This window comes from Coloeus monedula, assembly GCF_965178545.1.
Source record: "Coloeus monedula genome assembly, chromosome: 12".
NCBI classification, from domain to species: domain Eukaryota; kingdom Metazoa; phylum Chordata; class Aves; order Passeriformes; family Corvidae; genus Coloeus; species Coloeus monedula.
In genome coordinates, this window is record NC_138792.1 from 19,125,705 (window position 1) to 19,142,740 (window position 17,036).

General features: G+C 53.3%; 1 protein-coding gene across 1 annotated transcript in view; it reads left to right on the forward strand.

The window, feature by feature from the left end:
• Window positions 1–8,529: 8,529 nt before the first annotated feature.
• Window positions 8,530–17,036, forward strand: part of EFNB1 (ephrin B1) — a 49,127-nt gene continuing 40,620 nt past the window's right edge. Inside the window, exon 1 of the mRNA XM_082289743.1 lies at window positions 8,530–8,737. Within this exon, the coding sequence (XP_082145869.1) occupies window positions 8,622–8,737 (116 nt within the window). The 5' untranslated portion in view covers window positions 8,530–8,621. The remainder of the gene's footprint in view (window positions 8,738–17,036) is intronic.

Genomic DNA, 17,036 nt, shown 5'->3' on the forward strand with positions numbered 1-17,036 from the left:
TGCATCCCCAAAAACTGCAGCGGGGCATGGAGCGATGTCCGAGTGGGAATCACGGAGCCATGACCCACCTGAATGGGAGGATTGTAGTGCCTTGTGCTCTGTGGGAAAGCGGGATCCCCTCCTGGGTCCTGCAGGGGTGGGGATGGGGCATGGGGGATGCAAGGATTCAGGGATGCAGTGGTACTGGGATGTTGGGATGCAGCGGTGCAGTGTGAGGGGATGCAGGGGATTAAGAGGATGCAGGGAGGCAGGGGTGCAGTGGCACAGGGATGCAGGGGCACAGGGATGACGGGAGGTACAGGGAGCGCAGGGGTGTAGGTGTGCAGATGTGCGGGCTGTGGGGATGCGGGGGATTAGAGGGGAGACAGGATTCGGGGATGCAGGGATGCAAGGACACAGAAATGTAGGGATACAGGGATGCAGGGTTGCAGGGGGTACAGGAGTGTAGGGGTGCTTGGGTGCAGGACTGTGAGGATGCAGGGATGCGGAAGTATAGGGATGCAGCACCACGTGGATTCAGGGGCACAGGGATACAGGAGAACAGGAGAGCAGGAGTGCAGGGTACAGGGGTACGAGGGCACAGGGGTGCAGCAGTGAGGGGTCCAGGGGCTGGATCTCCCTGTCCCGGCTCCCGCAGCCGCCCGGGAAGCAGCGTGGGCCGCCCGGAGCAGGCGGGCTGCCAGGAGCCTGAGCTGGCAGGGCAGGGTGGGGAAGCAGGAAAGGGAGCCCCGCTCCTCCTCCCCTCGGGGAGAGCTGTGGCTCTCGGCGGGAGGCTTGTGAGTACACACAGACTCTCTGGAGCCTCCCATGTAAATCCTGGCAGGACGCAGCCAGCTCTGAGCTCATTCACGTGAGATCACCGGCTCGTTCGGGGCACGCGGGTGGGGACGTGCCGGGAGCTCGGCGGGACCCTGCCCCGGGGGGCTGCCCTCCGCTTGGGAGCTGGGAGAAGAGCTCAGCCCATCCAACCCCTCTCCCTCCAGGTCCCTCTTACAGCAGCACCGTGCCCGTGTGGCCACACACGGCATTCCCCAGCCTCCTGCAGACAGCTGTCAGGAACCTGCTGTCGTGCCAAGATACGGGCTCTGATCCTGGGGATGGCACGTGGGACACTGGGGAGGGCAGGTGTGACACTGGGGATCAGCTCTGGCACTGGGGATCAGGTGTGGGATGGGAGATGGGGCACTGGAGGCGGCCGGTGTGACACTGGGAATGGCAGGTTTGACCTTGGAGATGGAAAGTCTGATCCTGGGGATGGAAGGTTTGGCACTGGGAATGGCAGGTCTGACCCTGAGGATGGTGAGTTTGACCCTGGGGATGGAAGCTGTGACACCGAGGATGGAAATGGTGACACTGGAAGTGGAGTGTCTCATCCTAGGGATGGAAGGTCTGGTCCTGGGAATGGTAGGTCTGGCCCTGGGCATGGCAGGTGTGGCACTGGGAAAGGAAGATCCGGCCCCGGGAATAGCGGGTCTGGACCTGGGGACAGCGAATCTGGTCCTGGGGACAGCAGCACTTGGATTTTCCACCCCGGCCAAGGAGCGGAGGCCACGGCAGGCGGGGGAACAGCCCTGGGGGCGGCGATGCCTTGGGCCATCCCCCGGCAGCCGCGTGTCCCGGCACTGCCTCGGGCTCCCGGCACTTCCCCTGGGATAGGACGCAGCCCCAGGTCACCTCCTGCTCTTCTGCCACCCTCCACCACTTTTCCTTTGGTGTTCAAACCCCGCGGGAGCTCTGTCTGCAGTTGCGACTTCCCCTGGCCGCTGGCGCTCCAAAGAAAACAGATCCATGTGTTTGAAAATCTCGGCTTACACAGCATTCCTTCAGCTTCTGCTCCTTTTTGGGGCTTCTCCTTCTTTCTCTGGCTCGGTGACCTGAAAATGCACTTTGTGTTTTCCCCGGGAGAGGTGGATGAGGAGAGCTCCGGCATAGCTGCATATTAAACCCTGCGGATTTTCCCGAGGTGCCGCTGCCGCGCTCCCGCTCCAACAAATTTTTAATCGCTCGCCCCAGATAGACCCGATTAGATTTATTTTTTTTCCCCCCGCTAACAAAACCATGGCGTTTCCTGTGCTCCTTTCTGGCTATTCAGGCCCCTTTCATGTCTCCCTGCCTGTGGAAGGACGGCCGGCCCCGCACACCGGGATAGCGGCGGGAATTTCAGCGGGAATTCCAGCGACAAGCTGCTTATCTTCCCTGCCAGGTCATTAACGAGCTGCTGGTGCCTTTTGCAGGTCATTAAGGGAGATGTTAAGGAATGACCTCGGCAGTGTCCCCTTGGATATTCCCGCCTCCTCCAGCAAGCTCTGCACGAGTGGGTACATTGCTACCTTATACATATATAAATATATAAAAAGACACATAAAAATGTATATAAAATACACATATATACTATATAAACATATAAAAAGGCATAGACCACATATAAATATATAAAACTCATATATATCCACATACAAATATATACTAATGCATATATACCCACATATCTATTTATAAAATTACATATATGTATATATATATATATACACACACACATTAATATATATCTATAGATGTTCCTTTTCCCACCATGTTCCTCGTGGAATCTCCCACTTCAGGGCTTCTCCTTCTCCAGCCAATTTGAGGCATTTTCCTGATATTTTCAACAATAACGGTCAGAGTTAAAGGCAGCTCCCCAGCATGTTGCACCCCTCACCTTTGTTCTTACAAGAGTGAGGTGATTCAGTGATGGGGTTTTTAGGATGCATCGCTTGGTTTTCTGGGAATCTCTGGATGCTCAGGACCCCTCTGTTGCCCTCAGTCCATGTTTAGGGTGGCACCAGCTGCCTGCCAGGGATTTTTCTTGTGGTTTTTGTTGTCCCTTCCCTGGCCCTTTGTCAGCCCTCAGCCCCACTCTGCTCTTTTCCAGGGCACAGCCAAAGCCACGGATTTGCTGGAGGTGGGGAATGATGTGTCCTGCCCTGGAGAGCAGCGGGAAGACAGAGCCAGGAGGGAATTCGGCCTCTCTCACCCATTTCTGCGGCCTCATTCGTTGAAGCCAGTATTCCTCCCTTCCCAGAGGTCCGGAGGAAAGGGAGCAGCTCCAGTGAGGATGTTTAGGATTAAACCTCTACTCCAGTTCCATTAAAACTCCTGATTAAAGTGCTGGACTCCAGACAATGCTTCCCTGACTTCCCAGTGCCAACAGCTGCTCCTCCAGCTCCCACTTTCCATCGCCAGCCCAACCCCTTTCCAGCCACCTTTGAATTTTCCCTTTCTTGCAGGGTTTTATTCTTTTTCTTTAATGTTTTTTTTTAAACCCCAAATCCATGAGTGGCCACTTCTAGAAGCGATAAAAATCTTATTCCCTGCCTTTGGATTTTTTTTTTCCAGGCAATTGCAGCTTGCAACACCTTAATTATCGCAGCTCTGAAAACCGGTTAAAGATTTTAATACTTCCTTCCCCAGCCTATTATGCAGCGACTTCTCAGCCCCATAAAATTTTCCTCTGGAGCCCCATGGCCTCGTGCTGCTGCATTTCCCTGCTCTGTCCTTTCCTGATGGATTAAACACCCCCAGCTCCCCCTTTCCCTCTCTTCCTGGGGCAGGTGGGAAGTGCCTGGATTTCCAGGTGGAATATGGGGCTTTTTTAAAATTGAAATCCGGTGACACAGCCAGCAAAAATGTTGCATCACTTTAATCAGGCAACACATCTGCAGAAGGTGCAAGATTCCCGGAGCCTGAGCGCGGGAATGATGGGATAAATCACGGGAAAGGCGAATCCTTGACATCACCTTCGTGGCTGGGTTTGATGCTCTGATTTCACTGCTTCCCTGGCACCCATCCTGCCTGCCTGGCTGTTATTCCATGGGTACACGGCTCTTTGGATGTCTCCATGCATTCCACATCCTTCAAAAAATCCCTGAGTTTTTTTTCGTTGTTGTTTTATAGAGACTTGGGTTAATCACAAATTTTGGCCCCATCTGTGCAGGGCTCCTTGGAAAAGCACTTTCCAGGGAGAGGGGCCACACCTCTGTGAGGGTGTTGGGGTACATGTGCCAGCCCGGTGGGATCTCATCCCTTTCATCCTAGAAAACACTTAGGGGGAATCTCTCCCTGGTCCCACGGTGCCTTTGGGATGAGAGAGGTTTATTCCCCACCGATGTTTTATTTAGGTGAGTTTTAAATAACTCCAGAGCTTTCCTGGGGGAACCATCCCCCGGATTTCTGCACTAAGCACTTTTTCCTGGTGTTCAGCCGAATTTTTCTTTTCCTTTTTTTTTTTTTCACTCTGTTTTATCCCATTTCTATTTTTTTTTCCACTCAGAAATTTCTCAGGTTATTTAAATGTGAAGTGGCTGTGGAATACATTGGGCTGCAGCTCATCACTTGATGAGGGGCTGATTGGGCTCAGAGAGACTCTGCCAGTGGCGGGGGAGGCAGGAGAACCAGGAATTTTGGGAATGATGCCGCGTGTCACCATGCCAGTCCCTTTAGAATGGAGCAGGTGAGGGAAAATCACCCGGATCATTCCCAAAAATGTTGTTTTAAAGAGGTTTCAAGGGAGGTGAAAAGGGAGGAGAGGGAAGCCAAGAGTCCAGAATCCACACAGTGCAGGAAGGGCACAGTGGGATGTGTGGGAAGGGGGCATGGATAGGACACGAGGCAGCTCCTGGGCCCCAAAAAGGTGAAGAATTTGGGAATTCAGAGATGCCTTTTTTTGTCCCTCCCCAGCTGTAGGTGAGGACTCTGGGGAACACCAGGTCTGTGGGTGGCTTTTGGATTGCTCATGGAATGGGAGCCTGGAGCAGCACCCCAGGATGGAGCTGTGTGGGAGCTGAGTCTCCCAAAACCTGTGACACCCACGTGGGAATGCCCATGATAGCCCCAGGAATAGCGGGGCGGAAGCAGGGCAGTAAAAGGGAAGGGAGCTGGAAATCTCGGTGACTCCTTGTGGAAGCACCAGGATCACCGACCATGCCTGGGATTTTGGACATGGATGGGGGGTTGTTGTCCCCTGGGCCTGCTCAGAACCCCCTGGCTCAGCCCCCCAGGATATGGATCCCCTCCTGCTCCAGCCCGGAGCCCAGCCCAGATCCTGGTGTCACCGCTGCACCTGAGGCTGGGAACCATTTCCCACTTAATTTATTGGGGCTTTTTACCCCGAACCATGCAAGGAATCGCCCTGGTTGGGCACCACCGATTCCTTCCCTTGGCTGGGTGGGAAGAACTGGCGCTCTGTTTCCCTGGGCAGGTGTTTCCTGCTGTGGGACAATGTGGGGAGGGCTGGGAGCAGGTTATCCCCGTTCTCCCAGACTGATTCCCACCTCTCCAAGGTGTCCCACTGCCCTGGATGAGACCTGTTCCCATTCCACGGGGCCTCTCCCACGTTATAGGTGTTTGCTTTGGTGTCGCTGACACATTCCAGAGTGGGCAGAGGCCACAATCCGGGTTTTTCCCGGCGTGCCAGGTGTGGCTGTGCTATGGAATTCTCCATGAAGTGGTGACCTTTGGAAGCTCGTGCCTGGCTCACCTGTGCCTGGCTCACCTGCTCCTGCCCTCATCCCAAGGATCCACAGCACCAAATTTGTCCCCATTGGGTCGAGGTGATGGAGTCTGATCCCAAAGTGTTCCCAAAGTGTTCCTGAAGGGATCCTGTGCCCTCCTCGCCAGGGGAAGTTGGGCACAGGGGAGCCGTGGGGACATCATCCTCCTTTCCATAGGATTCCCGGCTCTGGATCCCCACCTGAGCCTGTGCCGGGAGAGCGGCATTGCCATGGCAACAGGGCTTGATGTCACCGGCAGGGATGGAGGGGCAGGAGAGTGGGAACGGGCAGGGTCAGGGCAGGGAAAGGGCAGGGAAAGCCGGGAACAGGCAGCAAGAGCCAGGAATGGGCAGGGAATGGGCAGGGAGAGGGCAGGGAATAGGAATGAAGAGGCAGGAATGGAGAGGGAATGGGCAGGGAGAGGGCAGGGAAAGAAGGAATGGGCAGGGAATGGGCCAGGAGCAGGCAGGGAATGGACAGACACACCCGGGAATGGGCCAGGAACGGGCAGGGAATGGGTAGGGAAAGCCGGGAACAGGCAGGAAGAGCCAGGAATGGAGAGGGAATGGGCAGGGAGAGGGCAGGGAAAGAAGGAATGGGCAGGGAATGGACCAGGAGCAGGCAGGGAATGGCCAGAGAGAGCCGGGAATGGGCTAGGAGCAGGCAGGGAGAGCCAGGAACAGGCAGGGAATGAGCCAGGAGTGGGCAGGGATCCAAGGCCCCTCTCCCAGGTCCCAGCTGGGTGCTCAAATATATAAAAAATCAAATTTTTGGATGGTTTTTTCCCTCCTTCCTCAGGTATTTCCTTCTCCTTTGGGTCAGGATGGCTCCAGAAGAGCCCAAATCCCGCTGCTCCTGTGGCCAGGGAGCCCCCACACTCCATGTGCCACCCCCAACTTGGGGTTTGCATGGAAAAAGTAGAAAAATTGCGTTTAAAACTTTGACTTTAAAATAAATTTTATTAATATGGAGCCAATTTGACCCCGATTTTATCTTTTTTTATATAATTTTCTCAACAGAAACTGAACAGACCCCACCATTTTTCGGAATTTTTGAGCTTTAATTTGAATTTTTTAAATAAAAACTGAAAGGACTCGGGGGTGTTTAGGTTTATTTTTGTACTCAAAAGTGACTTTTTTGTTTGTTTTTCAATTTTCTCAAGACAAATGAAAGCCACGCCAAAGTTTGTTGGTTTATTTTTGTAATAGAAAGGAACTGACTTCAGGGTTTTTTTTAAAATTTCCTTAATAAAAAGTGAACAGACTCGGGAGGGGGTTTTATTTTATTTAGTTTTTATTTTATTAATAGAAATCAAACCAACTCCAAAGGGGTTTATTATTGTTCTTGTAATAGAAAGTGAAGAGACTCCAAAGATTTTCTTAATAGGAAGAAAATTAATTCTGGATTTTGGCTCCCCCCTCCCCACGGCCAAACTAAAAAACGATTAAAAAATAACAGAAACTCCAAAAAGTCCAGAAGGCATAAAAAAAATTGCCACAGAAATGAAGAACCCACTTTAAATAAAATTTTAAAGGAACCTCAAAATGGCTCCAACAGAAAAGAAACTTTTAAAAAGTTAAAAAAAAAAAATTAAGAAAGAAAAGCTCCAAACAATTCTAGAAAGGAAAAAAAAAATTAAAAAGTTAAAAAAAAAAAATCAAAAGATAAAAAAAAAAAAATATCAAGAAACCTTGGAAAAAAAATTTAAAATCTAAACACAACCCCTAAAACCCATCCCTAACCTCCAAAAACTACAATAGAAACCCCAAACTAAAAAAAAAAAAAAAAGAAAAAATCACGTAGACTTAAAAGGGTTTAAAAAATGTAAAGACCTCGAAAAAATAAAAAACTTTCAAAGAATTAAAAAGAAAATAAAAAAGCAGCAAAAAAAATCCAAAATAGTAAAAAAGAGAAACCAATCAGAAAATTGAAAAAATACATAAAAAATACTCTTCAAAAGAGTTTAAAAAATCAAAAATCTGGGAAAAAAAATTAAAAACCCTGTAAAAAAGTAGACAAATACCCAAATCTTAAAAAAAAGTGGTGAAAGGAAAAATATTTTCAAAACACTTTAAAAAGTCTAAAATATTAAAAAAAAATTCTTTAAACAAAGGCAAAAAAGTCAGAAAACACTTTAAAAAAACTTCAGAAAAAGTAAAAAGAATTTAAAAATCTTTTAAAAGCCTGAAAAAAATAAAAAAGTTAAAAAAAACTGAAAAAGCCTCAAAAAATTCCAAAAATACACACATTTTTTAAAAACCCTCGAAAAAAGTCCAAAAATATTGGAAGAGCTTTAAAAAATCCCTCGGAAAAAAAAAATTTTTAAATTCTTTTAAAAACCCTCCAAAACGTCCATGAAGTGGAAAATCTTTTCTTAAAATGAGGAAAAATCTGAAAAAAATCGTTGAAAAAGCCTCGAAAAAATTTTTTAAAATTAGAAAAACTTCAATAAATTTCTTTAAAAATGTAAATACCCTGCAATCCGCTGGAAAGAAGTCCCAAACCGGTCCAACTCCTTTAAACCCCTCCCAACTCAGATATTTAATGGAATATTTAATGGAATATTCACGTTCCGTTCCGGCTCCGCCGCCGCTTCGGGCCTAGCCAGCGGCGTCCGCTGGGGGGCGCTCTAGGATCGCGGCTGAGGGGGGGAGGGCGAGGCCAAGCGCGGCGCGCAGCGGAGGGGGTGATGGGCTCGACGGGGATGGGGCCGGGCCGAGGAGGCGCCCACAGCGGCGCTCTGCCAGCTCGTCCCCAACGCTGTCCCCTCCTCACCCTCCCCCCAGTAACCCGGCAGCAACGGCCGGCAACCGGGGGGGCATAAAAAAAGGCAAAAGTCCTCCGCACTCCCCTTAAGAACCCACAATGGGCGTGCCCTCCCTCAAGGCCCCCCCCGCTCCGCTCAGCCATTGGCCGCCGGTCCGGGCTGTCCGCGCCGCTGCCTGCGCGGAGGGGTAGAGCGTCTGCCGCGGCGGGCGGCGCCTCAGTCGGTGCAGGGCGGGCGGAGGCGGCGGGTTGGGAGCGGAGCGGGAGGAGGCGGCGGCGGAGCGTGATGGGCGCCTGACGCCCGGCCCGTCCCGCCGCCGAGGGACGATGGCGCGGCCCCGCGGCGGGCGGTGGCTGCTGGGTGTCCTGCTGGCCCTGTGCCGTCTCGCCGCGCCGCTCGCCAAGAGCCTGGAGCCGGTGTCGTGGAGCTCCGCGAACCCCAAGTACGTGCGGCGAGAGAAGGGGGGGGGGTCGGGAGGGACGCGCCTCGCACCCCCCGCGGGGAAAAAGGCATCGAAACCGCGTTCTAAATGCGAATTTAACGGAAACAGCGAGGTTTTTAAGGAAAAATCGCGCCTGGAGGCTGCGGGCGGCGGACGGAGCGACCCCCGGCTGAGGACGGACCCGCGGCGCCGCGCTGCTTTTCGTACCAAAAAAAACCCCTCCTTTCATTTTTTCCCCTCCGTTTTTAACTATGCGTTTGCTTTTTGCAGCTTTTCCTCTCTTGAAATCCGTTTTTATTTTTGAAAACCACGTTTTGTTTCTTGATTTTTAATTTTTTTTTTTTTTTCATTTTTCACGCCTCATTTTTTTTTCCCCACGGATCGCCGCTTCCCTCCAGCGTTTGGATTTATTACCTTTTTAAAAATTTTTTCTTTCTGGGTTTTCTCATCCGAAATCAGCCGCGGAGGAAGGCGAGGGGAGTCGTTCCGCCCCCACCTCGGGCTGGGTCCGAACAAAGCGGGCGGTGGGGCTGCTCCGCCTGTACAGACACCTAAATTCTATAAATTTATATATTTTTATATAAATATATGGATGTGGACGCGGCCGCCGTGCAGGAACAATATGAAGGGCGAGGAGGAGGAGTGGGGGGTGTTCGGTCGCCCCTACCCCGGGGCTGGTGGTCAGGATGGGTCGGTGGCCCTTGCTCAGCTTTATCTTGTAGATCATGGAATGTTTATTTATCTTACCCCTTTCTCCCTTCAAAAAATTCCTGCCTTTAGCCTGCCCTTTTTTTTTTTCCCACCACACTTCTCAGGGCAAAAAATAACCCAAAAATAATCCAAAGAGTTTTTGAGGGTTGGAAAGAACCGAAACAATTTGGACAACCTTCCTGCCTGGACACGTATTCCAACCAAATGTTTATTCCCTTGGTTTCTTGTGGGGGGGAAGGGGAAGGAACTTTGCAGGCACACTTTGTGTGTCCCCAGCTCTGGAAGCGCTGGGACAGCGGCTCTGTCACTTCGTTCTCCTCGGTGTGTTTTTCCTTTCTTTGGGAGTTGTGTCAGTTGGCTGGGAGCGGAGAGAGCCTTTTCCCTCGGGAATTGCCCCGCTGGATTCGTGAGCTTGGTGAGGGGCAGGCAAATTGGTTCCAGAAAATAGAGTTTTTATTTGGGAAAAGGCAGCTGGAGCCGGAGGCGGCTCCGGTTTGGTGGTGGGGGATGCCATGTCACCCTGCTTCCCGTTCTTATCCTGCGTTTTCCTTGAGCTGCTGAGGCCTGGGAAGTTGGGAGGAGGCCATGGCCATCGGCTGGCACAGAGGTGACACACCAGGACTTCCCACTGAGCCCTGGAGTGGTGGGCTTGGAGATGTCCCTCGCTGGTGGGGTGTCCAGGGAGAGCTCGAGGGGTTCCTTGGTTTTCCCGAATTGGGAGCTTGGTGGTTTTCTGCTCCCAGTTTTTGAAGCTCAGTGGTTTCTGCCTTTGGGTCACCCCTAGTTCAGAGCTCAGACGTTGTCTGGCTTCAGTTTTCCCCCAGTTCGGATCTCGGTGGTTGCCCTCTCTCAGTTCTCCCTGAATTCAGCGATTGGGGTTGTCCACCCTTGGTTATCCCCAGTTTAGAGCTCAGAGTTTGTGTGCTTCCAGCTTGGAACTCACTGGCTGCCCACTCTCTGTTCTCCCCAAATTCAGATCTTAGTGTTTGTCTGCCCTCGCTTCTCACCCAGTTTGGAGCTCGGTGCTTTTCCACCCTCAGTTCTCCCACAGTTTGGAGATTGGTGGTTGCCCACTCTCCGGGAATTTGGAGTTTAGGGTTTGTCTGCTCTCGGTTGTCCCTGGATTTGGAGCTCGGAGGTTGTCCGCCCTGGGCACAGCTTTCTGGGGATGTGGAGCTGCTCTTGTGGGTGCTTCTCCATCCCTGTATCGCCACAGGGACAGGAGAGAGTGGGAAGCGCCCGAAATGTCGGCGTTTCCACCCAGGAATGGCTTTGCCGGGACGTGCACGGGCAAAACCCATGGAAGTGTTTCGCCTCGGTGGGGATTGTTGGGGCTCGGCTGCGATCCCATTCAGATCCTTCGAGTCTGTGCCCCTGCGGAGCGACCCTGGATCCTCGTGTTTGGGATTTACTTTCCCAGCTCCGAGCTTTGGAGCGTGGCATCGGGCAGAGCCTCCGCATGACTGCTCCCAGCAAACCCAGTTGAGGAAACCAGTCTGGGGATTGGTGTGCTGGGCAAAGTCCGTCTCCATCTGGAGGAAAAGTCATGCTCTTGGTTGGACCGGGATTATCTTCCGGATAGATCCATGAAAACCCTTCGCCACTGTACCTTGGGCTTCCAAGCCCCTTCCTGGGGCGATGCCGGGGCTGTGCCAGCCCCCATCCCACTCTGCCGAGCTTTAACTCTTGTTTTTAGAGTAAAGAGAGCTAAAGCCTTTAAAAATAACACAGCTAAGTGGAATTTTCCAACGGATCCGAGGAGCAAGCATGGTGCTCCGGGCCCGGCTGGCCTCAGTGCGATTGCTGTAAATAAGGAAAATATTTTCCTGCCCTTTCTGGGCAGCTGGGAGCTGTGGGCTCCAGCTCCACCAGCAGGTCTGGGGCTCCTGGTGTTATCAGAAGGATGCTGATAACACATCCGATAGATGGAATGATTTCCTAATCGAGTTAAGTTAGGCTTAAGCTGTGTGCTGGGTTGGGAAGCCCAGGTCAGCTCCTGGGTGTGTGTCCCAAAGGCAGCGGTGAAGTCATCACCCACTTCCCACTGTGAGGATGCTGGGTCTTAAAAGGGAAAAAAATAGGCCTAGGAATGGTTTTGTTGGAAAAAGTGGTAATTGTCTCAAACCTGTGCTTGGGATGAGCTCACCCTCTGAGTGAGCTTTCCCTCGGATGCCTTCAGAGCCCTTTGGAAGGGGGCTTGGAGAGGCAATATGGCTTTAATTTATTCCATCGTGTCCAAGGGGGGCTTTGGGGAAAGTGCTTTTGGGATTTACTCGTCCCCTTTGCTGCACAGCCGGGGGGCGGTGGGAGCGTGCTCTCCTTGGACAGCCGGGAATTGCCAGAGGAATTCTGGCTAAATCCTTTCTCAACTCCCTTGGCTGTAATTTGGGAGAAATATTGACCCTGGTGGGCTCCTGTACCGACCGTTAAAGGGAAGCATTCCTAATAAAATATGGTTTGGAAAATTCATTTCAGGCTGGAATTTGCCTCCCCAGAAAGTATTTTAATAAGGAGGTGGGGGAAATGGGACACATCATCCACGCGGCTCCAGAGAACGGCTCCTTTTGCCTCTGCTTTTCCCTCTTCCCCTTCCAGAAAGTTTTGCTCAGCTTCGAACTTGTTAAAAACAAAGCAAATGCATTTATTTAAGAAAAAAAAAAAAAAAAAGGTGAGGGGAAGAGGAAAAAAAAACCCAGACAAAGCTCTAATCTTTTGTGGTATTTTTATTCCGCCTTTAATGACATGATGGTGTCCCATGGAATTCTGTCAGCGCTGGGGTTGAAGTCTGGCGGATCTTTGCCTCTTTTAATGCCGTTTTACGAGGGACAAAGTGCTTGCGGGAAGGCTGTTTCCGAGGGGAAAGGCTGGCCCAGAGCTCCGGAGAGGGGGGATTGCACTTGTCAGAGCAGATGGAATGGAATTACGGGAGCTGTGGGTGCAGGAGGCGCTCCGTGGTGTCAGGATTTGGGAAATGGGGAAAACTCGCTGCTTATTTTTAATTAAAAGTCGTTTCTGGCTTGTGGAGACTCCCCCTTCCTGAGGCTGAGAGGTGGGGAATGGCTTTAAACTAAAAAGATGGGAAGTTTAGATTGGAAATTGGGAAGAAATTCTTGGCTGTGAGGGTGGGGAGGCTCTGGCACAGGGTGCCCAGAGAAGCTGTGGCTGCCCTATCCCTGAAAGTGTCCAGGGCCAGGTTGGACGGGGCTTGGAGCAACCTGGGCTAGTGGAAGGTGTCCCTGTCCATGGCAGGGGGTGGGACTGGATGGGCTTTGAGGTCCCCTCACAACTGAAACCATTCCAGGATTAAGGATTCTGTGTTCCCATCAAGAATCCCATGGCCCCCATGTGTACCTTGGCCTTTCCAGGGCTTTGCTTCATCTCCGAAGGCTGGGTTGGGCAAAGCAAGCCTGGCCAGCCTGCTTTCCAGCTGGAGTTTCCCTTTGGTATGGGGGGGACCCTTTGCTGAGTGCCAGGTCTTTGGGAGCCCTCCCAGCTCCTGCTCCCCACAAGGCAGACTCCCCCGTGCCCAGCCCACGTTTCACCAGAGGCATTCCCCCTCTCCCTGTGCCAGGGGGAAAGGAGCACCCGGGGCTCCTTGCAGGTCGTTTGGGAATGACTTCATTAACTTAAATTAAAAAAAAGGGAAGGCAGGGCTGCGGCTCTTGCAGTAGCCGGGTAAATACCACTGGATTCCATAAAATGGATTTAACTGCTTCCTTTAAAAGAAAAAAAGAGCCGTGATGGGGTGGCTGATTGATTGTAAAAGGAGCCGGAGCTTTCTCTGGAGCAAAACAGCTGCTGCAGCTCCTTGGATCCACTTGGCAGCGGGGCTGGACAGGGCTTCCATGGGACTTCCATGCCATTTCCGACCGGCAAGGGCTGGCAGGGAGCTGGCGGGGGCTGCTTCTCTCTGCTGCACCTGAGCTCCTGTGTCACTTTGGGGGATCTAAGCTGTTCCATTGAATCCTTATCCCAAATGGGCTGGATGTGGCAGGGCAGGATGTGCCCGTGCCCTTGGTGGTGGAGTGGGGTGGGGTGGGCTGGGGGTCCCTCTGAGCAGCTTCACGAGGTGCTGTGGGGCCCCCCAAACAGGCTTTATTGGGGACTCAGGATGTCCCCAAGCCCTGTCCATGTTTTTAGGGATCACAGGGGTCCCAAAGAGCCGGAGTGCACGAGCAGCCCCTTGCATGACGTCCATCAGGAGCGGTTTGGATTGTCGCCTGTAAACCAGAGGCTTAGCAGTGGGGATGATCCCTTGTTTCCATGTTGGATTGTGTGTCCCACCTTCCCCCCGGCTTTCCCGTAGCTTTGTGCTCCCTGCCCCTGTGGCAGCACACCCTGTCCTCGGAACAGCAGTGGCCGTGCTGCTGGGAAGCCTGTCTGCCCAAGGAGCACTGGACTCCAGTGGGAAAACATCTTGGAGCGATCAGTAGCACATGCTACTTGGAGTCTGGCAGCTGGAATAGGGTGGGGAGAAACAAAGCTGATTCCATTCTGTCTCTAATTAATGATTGCTGGGATCGAGGAGCAGGAGCAGGACTTGCTCGGCGCTATCGCGGCGTCAAATCTGGGCAGGAATGTGCGGCCCGGCTGCAGGGCTTTTGTTGTGCAGGGCTGAGGGAGAGCCCAGCTCCTTGCTGCTGTTTCCTGATGCTTTTCCCCTTCCCATCCCTTGCTCTGGGTTGGGTGGTGTGGCAGAGAATCCTGCTCTGGAGAGCAGGAGGGGGATGGTGGTGGTGGTCCTCCTACTCTTGGAGAGAGTTGGTGCACTTCCAGCATCCTTCAGGATGGGTTTTCTTGCCCTTTGCGTGGATCACCAGCTCATGGCTGTGCCAGAGCTTCGGAATCCCATCTGTGGTTGGAGCCCTGATGATCTGCTCAGGGCTGTGCTGGAACCTCTGGGTTCCATCTCCCATTGGAGCATCAGAGCTCAGCTCATGGCTGTGCCGGAGCCTGGGGATTCCGTGTCTGGTTGGAGCAGTGGTGCTCAGCTCACGAAGTCTCAGGATCCCATCTCTGGTTGGAGCCTCAGTGCTCTGCTTGTGGCTGAGCTTTGGAATCCTGGCACTCCTGGCTCCCCCAGCCTGTCCAGGCTTGGTCCCAGAGGAGTTGGAAAGCCAGGGCTAAACGTCCTGCTCGGTGAGGCTGGATTTGTGCACACGGTGGGGTTTTCCTGGCCCCTGCTCTTCTGTGGAGCAGGTTCTGCTGGAGCTGGAGTGGGGACTGCAGGCAATCCCTGGAGCACAGCTTGGGGGCCGCCAGTCCCTCCTCCCTGGAGGATGAGGGGACAGGTTTGGAGGGTTCCTCGTGGTGTTCCAGTGAGCAGTGGCTTCTCTGTGAGCTCTCCCTGCCGGAGCCCCCAGGCGGGATCCGAGCCGGCTCAGGTGCCGGCGTGGCAGTGCCGCCCCGGCCGAGCTGAGCTGAGCAGCTGCACTTCAAAAATGCCAGCTATTTATAACCCTGGCTCGGCTGCTCGGGAATAACCTTTTCCTACCCGCAGCTGGCCCTTCCCAGGTGGGCTGCTCACCCTTTCAGAGGCCATGGGCCTGGGCTTTTCCAAGGGGGCTGTGTGAGGGCAGAGCAGGGGGGTTGGTTGGTGTCCAGCCATGAACTCCCCTTGGTGTTTTCCAAAGGGTCTATCCTGCCGTGGTGCTGTGCCTGCACAGAGATCCATGTGTGCTATGTCTGCTGGGGCTGGGCTGTGGTGAGAAGCTTGGAGTCACCTCGTTTGACATGGATTGGCCCTTGCTGGTGCCAACATGGAGGTGCCGGGGTGGGGTACTTGGGAGATGCCACACAAGCTGTCCCAGCTCCTTCTGTCCCAGCACCTTCAGGCCGGAGTTTGGGAAGTACAAAGCCCTGGAGTGGGTGCCCTCCCTAGTTGGGAGTCGTGGCTGGTTTTGGTGGCACCCAGGCCTGCGTCACTGCTGGTGATGGGACAGGAACATCCCACTTCCCAGCAGTCCCTTTCCTTGCCCCTGGCATCCTGCCGGGATGAGCCCAGCCCTGTGCACCAGCTGTCATGCCTGGCTTTTGCCATCCAACCTCTTCTGAGTAGGTACTTTGGGAAAAGCAAAGTGCCTTTTCATGGCTTATGAGCTATAAACCCCCTTACACCATTCCCATTGATCGCAGAGTGTGTCCATGTTTTCCTTCTCATTAGGCTGGGAAGCGTCTGCGGTTGCTCGCGCGGGGCTGAGGCTCGGCGCCGTCTCCTCTTTGCCACCGATTTTTCCCTTTTAATGGATTTCTGAAACGTGGGAGCACGGCCTGGTGTGCGGGTTGGCAGGCGGGGCTGGCAGCCTCTGGATGTGGAGGGATGCAGGGATGTGCTGGCGCTGGGCTCTGCGCTCTTTGTCTGGGCTCGCTGTAGTATTGCAGCCAAACGCGAGAGGGAGGGACGCAGCCCCCTGCTCCCACTGGGATTTCGGGGGGCAAATCCTCAGTGGGGGTTGGAAGGGGAATGGGCACAAAGGGACTCCCCCATTAAGGCAGGGTGGCCAGTGTTCCTGTGCGGGGGGTCAGGTGGCTCCCAGTGCCGCAGGGATGCCGGTGTGCCCTGCCTGCGGCCGGCCGGGAGCATATGGAAAGGATCTGGGTGTAATATCCCGGGCTGCTCCGCGGCTTTGCTGAAGAGGCCACTTCAGCAGGGGACGCGGCGTGGTTAGTCCTCCCGGCTGACACATCCCAGGCCTTCCTCCGACTTGAAAGAGCTTGAGTTCGCCTTTGAATCTGAGGATTTATAGCCCTTTTAGGCCTCTCCAATAAAAGCACGGCTCCCTCCTCAGACAGAGCCCACCGTCTCCCTCCTCCGAGCTCATTATCCCGGGGATTTGTGTTGCTTGCTCTCGCTCTGTTGTTCGCTACCGCCGCTTTCTTCAGATGTGTGGCCGAGAACTTCAGAGCAGAAAAGCTGAGCTGGAGCGGCCACAGGGCCCGGCCTCGCTCCAGGTTGGAGCAAGCATGGATCCACATCCAGTGGTGTTCCCAGAGAGAGCCCTTATCTGCTGATGATCCCCTGCAGCTGGGGAGCATTGGGGAGCAGCAGTTCCTCTTTGTTCTGTGTGCTCCCTCAAGGATTGTGAGCACATCAGGATGAGCTCCCATTGCATGGAGAGCTGCAAGTGAGTGTCTGCCCCATGTATCCATCCCATCTTCCTCATCCCAGCACGTGTGGACACTGGAGCACCCTCAGCCCCACAGATTTCTGCTTTCTAGAGGCCCCTCAAGCCTCGAACTGTTTAAAGGGAGGCTTAGGGAAGAGGCCAGAGAAACGACATAATAATTATTGTATTACAAATTGTTTCCTTTAATGGACCCTGTCAGATCGCTCAGTCTGCTAAACACATTGTGCCCTCCCCCAGCCCCTTCCCACTGCTCCAGCCTCCCCTCGCAGCCCTGGCCTGCCAGAAGATTCCTCCTGGTGAGGAGCTGGGGTGGTGGGATGAGGGATGGGGCTGTGTGTGCATCCACTTGCTCCCTCGGCGCTCCATTTGTGAGGGGAGATGGCGTGGCTCTGCTTCCGCATGGGGATCCTCTCCCTGCGGGTCCCTGCCTGTTTCCCATGCTCCGGAGTTTTGTATTACCC